Source organism: Chaetura pelagica, unplaced genomic scaffold (genome assembly GCF_000747805.2).
Source record: "Chaetura pelagica isolate M959 unplaced genomic scaffold, ChaPel_1.0 scaffold1222, whole genome shotgun sequence".
In the NCBI taxonomy this organism is placed as follows: Eukaryota; Metazoa; Chordata; class Aves; order Apodiformes; family Apodidae; genus Chaetura; species Chaetura pelagica.
The window spans coordinates 404,629-407,803 of record NW_009952494.1 but is presented as its reverse complement, the minus strand read 5'-3'; the positions used below and the strand labels follow the sequence as shown (position 1 = coordinate 407,803).

Here is a 3,175-nt window from a genome sequence, read left to right as displayed (position 1 = left end):
CGGGGGAGGCCGGGGGCAGCCTCGGGAGGAGAGCGTGGCCACCCCGAGACTGACAGGCCCGTTCTCCCCCCCAGTATTTCAAGTATGAGTTCCCCGAGGGAGTGGACTCGGTGATCGTGAAGGTGACCTCAGCCATGGCCTTCCCTTGCTCTGTCATCTCCATCCAAGACATCCTGGTAGGTTTGGGTGGTGGGGGCTCCCATCCAGGCGAGCAGTGACACCCAGCAGGGCTGATGGCCCCTCCACCCCCACAGTGCCCCGTCTATGACCTGGACAACAACGTGGCCTTCATCGGGATGTACCAGACCATGACGAAGAAGGCAGCCATCACCGTGCAGGTGGGCACGTGGTCATGCCACTCCCAGCCCCTCCCTCACACACATTGTTGCTCTGGGGCAGCCCCAAGCCCCCCAGGGAGCTGCTGCACAGTAGACCCCGACTGGGCTCTGCTGACCCCCACCTCTCTGCCACAGAAGAAGGATTTCCCCAGCAACAGCTTCTATGTGGTGGTGGTGGTGAAGACAGAGGACGAGGCGTGTGGGGGGTCTCTGCCCTACTACCCCCTCTCCAAAGATGCCTCCCCAGGTACGCCAGGAGGATGGAGGGGAATGGCCCTGAGCCCCCCACGCAGGCAGAGGGTTGGGGAAGGCCAGCACGGTCCCCTCTGTGCCTTCTTCCAGATGAACCTGTGGATCAGCACAACCGGCAGAAGATGCTGGAGGTGATGGTGTCCCCTGCCATAACCTGTAAGCCGGGGGGGCCTGGGGGGGGACCCCATGATGGGTCCCCAGGGCTGCCACTCACCCTGAGGGCTCCTTCTGGCTCTGCACAGCGGAGGCCTATGTGAGCAGTGTGCTGTTCTGCCTGGGCATCTTCCTCTCCTTCTACGTCCTGACGGTGCTGATCGCCTGCTGGGAGAGCTGCCGGTGAGCGCCGGGGCATCGCTGCCCTGACACCCTGTCCCTGCCCCTGTCCCTGCCCCATCCCTGCCCCTCAGCCCTGCAGGCTGCCGGCACGGCACTGCTGATGCCACTTCCCTCCGCAGGCAGCAGAAGAGGAAGGGACTCCTGGCAGCCATGGACTCGCCCAGCCTGGACACGGGTGAGGGGCTGAAGGCAGCAGCCAGCGGCAGTGGCACGTGGGAGGTTCTTTCTAGGGTGGTTCCCCATTATTTTGCCCTCTCCAGCTTTTAGAAAAGCCCCTGGTCCTGCAGGAGTTCCCCACTGTCCCCCTGAGCCCCGCATGTCTCCCTCCTCCCTGGGGACAAACCCTCATGTCTGGGACACGGGGATACCCTGGGGCTGGGCCAGGCTGTGCTGGGGCTTGGGCTTCTCACCAAGTCTGTCTCTTTCTTTTCACGCTTCCCGGGGACTCCAGCATCTCTACTGGGTAGGTGCCAGTGTCAGCTCTCTCCTTGGCCGCTCAGTGCTGAACGGTGCCAAGGGTGCCAGGGGGGCTGCTGCCACCTGACAGCGACCCTCCTGTTTTGCAGGGCACGCCCGCAGCATCCCTGACTCCTTCCTGGGCCACTCTCCCTACGACAGCTATGGTTATGGCTCCTTTGGTGAGTGCTGCGTGCTGCCCCTCACCTCTCTCACCCTGGCTTTGCCCACCCTGACTGCCCCCACCATCTGTCCATCCTTGTCCTTGCAGGGAACGGCTCCTCCAGCAGTGCTGAGGGTGTCACGGACAGCCTGGGCTCCACAGATGTCTCCTACAGCTACATGGGTGAGTGCTGGGGCAGCAGTGACCGGCGCAGCATTCCTGGGCACTGCTGGGCTGCCCCAACAGTGCTGCGCTGCTGGCAGCATCCTGGCTCTGCCCCCCACCATCCCCCGGGACCCCCAGCTGCCAGCCCCTCCATGCAGCAGGGTCTCCATCGATGGACACCTGCCGGGGACCCCCCGGGCTCAGCCCCTCTCCTGCTCGATAACTCTGGCTTTCCCTTGAAGGGCAGGAGCAGTTCAAGCGGCGCACGCCCTCCGCCCCGATGAGGCCGCTGAGCATTCCCATGGGTAGATGTCGGTACCGGGATGGGGCCAATCAATCCAAAATCTGCCCCACACTTGCCCCTGGGACACTGAGCTCCCCCCCGCTGCCCACAGGCCAGCAGCACCCGAGGGCTCAAGGCCGTGGGGCAACGTCCCTGACATGAGTTAATGAGGAGGTGGCCAAGCGGTTAATTGGGGGTGATTGGGGTGCTAGGGGGATGGGCGCCGCGGGGGCCGGGCCGGGGGCTGTGGTGACCCCCGGGTCGCGCAGGGGAGCGGTCTCTGGAGAACGTGGCCGGCCGGCCCCGCCTGGACTCGCTCAGCTCCGTGGAGGAGGATGACTATGACACGCTGGCCGACATCGACTACGACAAGAACGTCATCCGCACCAAGGTGGGTCCCCCCCGCGCGCCCCTTGGCTGCTCCCTGCCTGGCGGGACGAGCTCCCACCTCCCTCTCCTTCCAGAAGTACCTCTGCGTGGCCGACCTGGCCCGCAAGGACAAGCGGGTGCTGCGGAAGAAGTACCAGATCTACTTCTGGTGAGTGGGGGCTCACAGGGGGTGTGGAGCAGCGTCCCCACCCAAGAGTGGGCAGTGGGGACCCCCTGACCTGCCCCCTCCTCTCCCAGGAACATTGCCACCATCGCTGTCTTCTACGCCCTCCCTGTCATCCAGCTGGTCATCACCTACCAGACGGTGAGCCTGCCACTGGTGGTCCCCAGCTGTGGTAGGGACGTACCTCCACCCCGGGGGTCCCCTCATGTCCCCACATCCCACCATCTCCTGCTCTCACCCTGCCTGTGCAGGTAGTGAACGTCACAGGCAACCAGGACATCTGCTACTACAACTTCCTGTGCGCCCACCCGCTAGGGAACCTCAGGTGGGTTCAGGGGATGGTGAGGGTCCAGTAGGGGAGAGAGAGGAGGGGCTGTGACACCCAGGTCTGGACTGTCCCCTTGCAGCGCCTTTAACAACATCCTCAGCAACCTGGGCTACGTCCTGCTGGGCTTGCTCTTCCTCCTCATCATCCTGCAGCGGGAGATCAACTACAACCGGGCGCTCATGCGCAATGACACCCATGCTCTGGTAAGGGATGGGCAGCCCTTGAGGGGTGGGGGGTCTTGGCTGCCCACAGCCCAGCACTTCCCCTCCGTCCCCTCCCACCCCCCAGGAGTGCGGCATCC

General features: G+C 64.4%; 1 protein-coding gene across 1 annotated transcript in view; it reads left to right on the top strand.

The window, feature by feature from the left end:
* The window catches only part of SIDT2 (SID1 transmembrane family, member 2), a 10,087-nt gene that overhangs the window by 4,949 nt on the left and 1,963 nt on the right, over positions 1 to 3,175 (top strand). Inside the window, exons 2-16 of the mRNA XM_010008901.1 lie at positions 75 to 176; positions 255 to 338; positions 474 to 585; positions 681 to 746; positions 833 to 926; positions 1,046 to 1,101; positions 1,378 to 1,389; positions 1,493 to 1,564; positions 1,654 to 1,728; positions 1,953 to 2,015; positions 2,263 to 2,384; positions 2,458 to 2,531; positions 2,621 to 2,687; positions 2,798 to 2,871; positions 2,954 to 3,102. Of these exons, the coding sequence (XP_010007203.1) occupies positions 75 to 176; positions 255 to 338; positions 474 to 585; positions 681 to 746; positions 833 to 926; positions 1,046 to 1,101; positions 1,378 to 1,389; positions 1,493 to 1,564; positions 1,654 to 1,728; positions 1,953 to 2,015; positions 2,263 to 2,384; positions 2,458 to 2,531; positions 2,621 to 2,687; positions 2,798 to 2,871; positions 2,954 to 3,102 (1,222 nt within the window). The remainder of the gene's footprint in view (positions 1 to 74; positions 177 to 254; positions 339 to 473; positions 586 to 680; positions 747 to 832; positions 927 to 1,045; positions 1,102 to 1,377; positions 1,390 to 1,492; positions 1,565 to 1,653; positions 1,729 to 1,952; positions 2,016 to 2,262; positions 2,385 to 2,457; positions 2,532 to 2,620; positions 2,688 to 2,797; positions 2,872 to 2,953; positions 3,103 to 3,175) is intronic.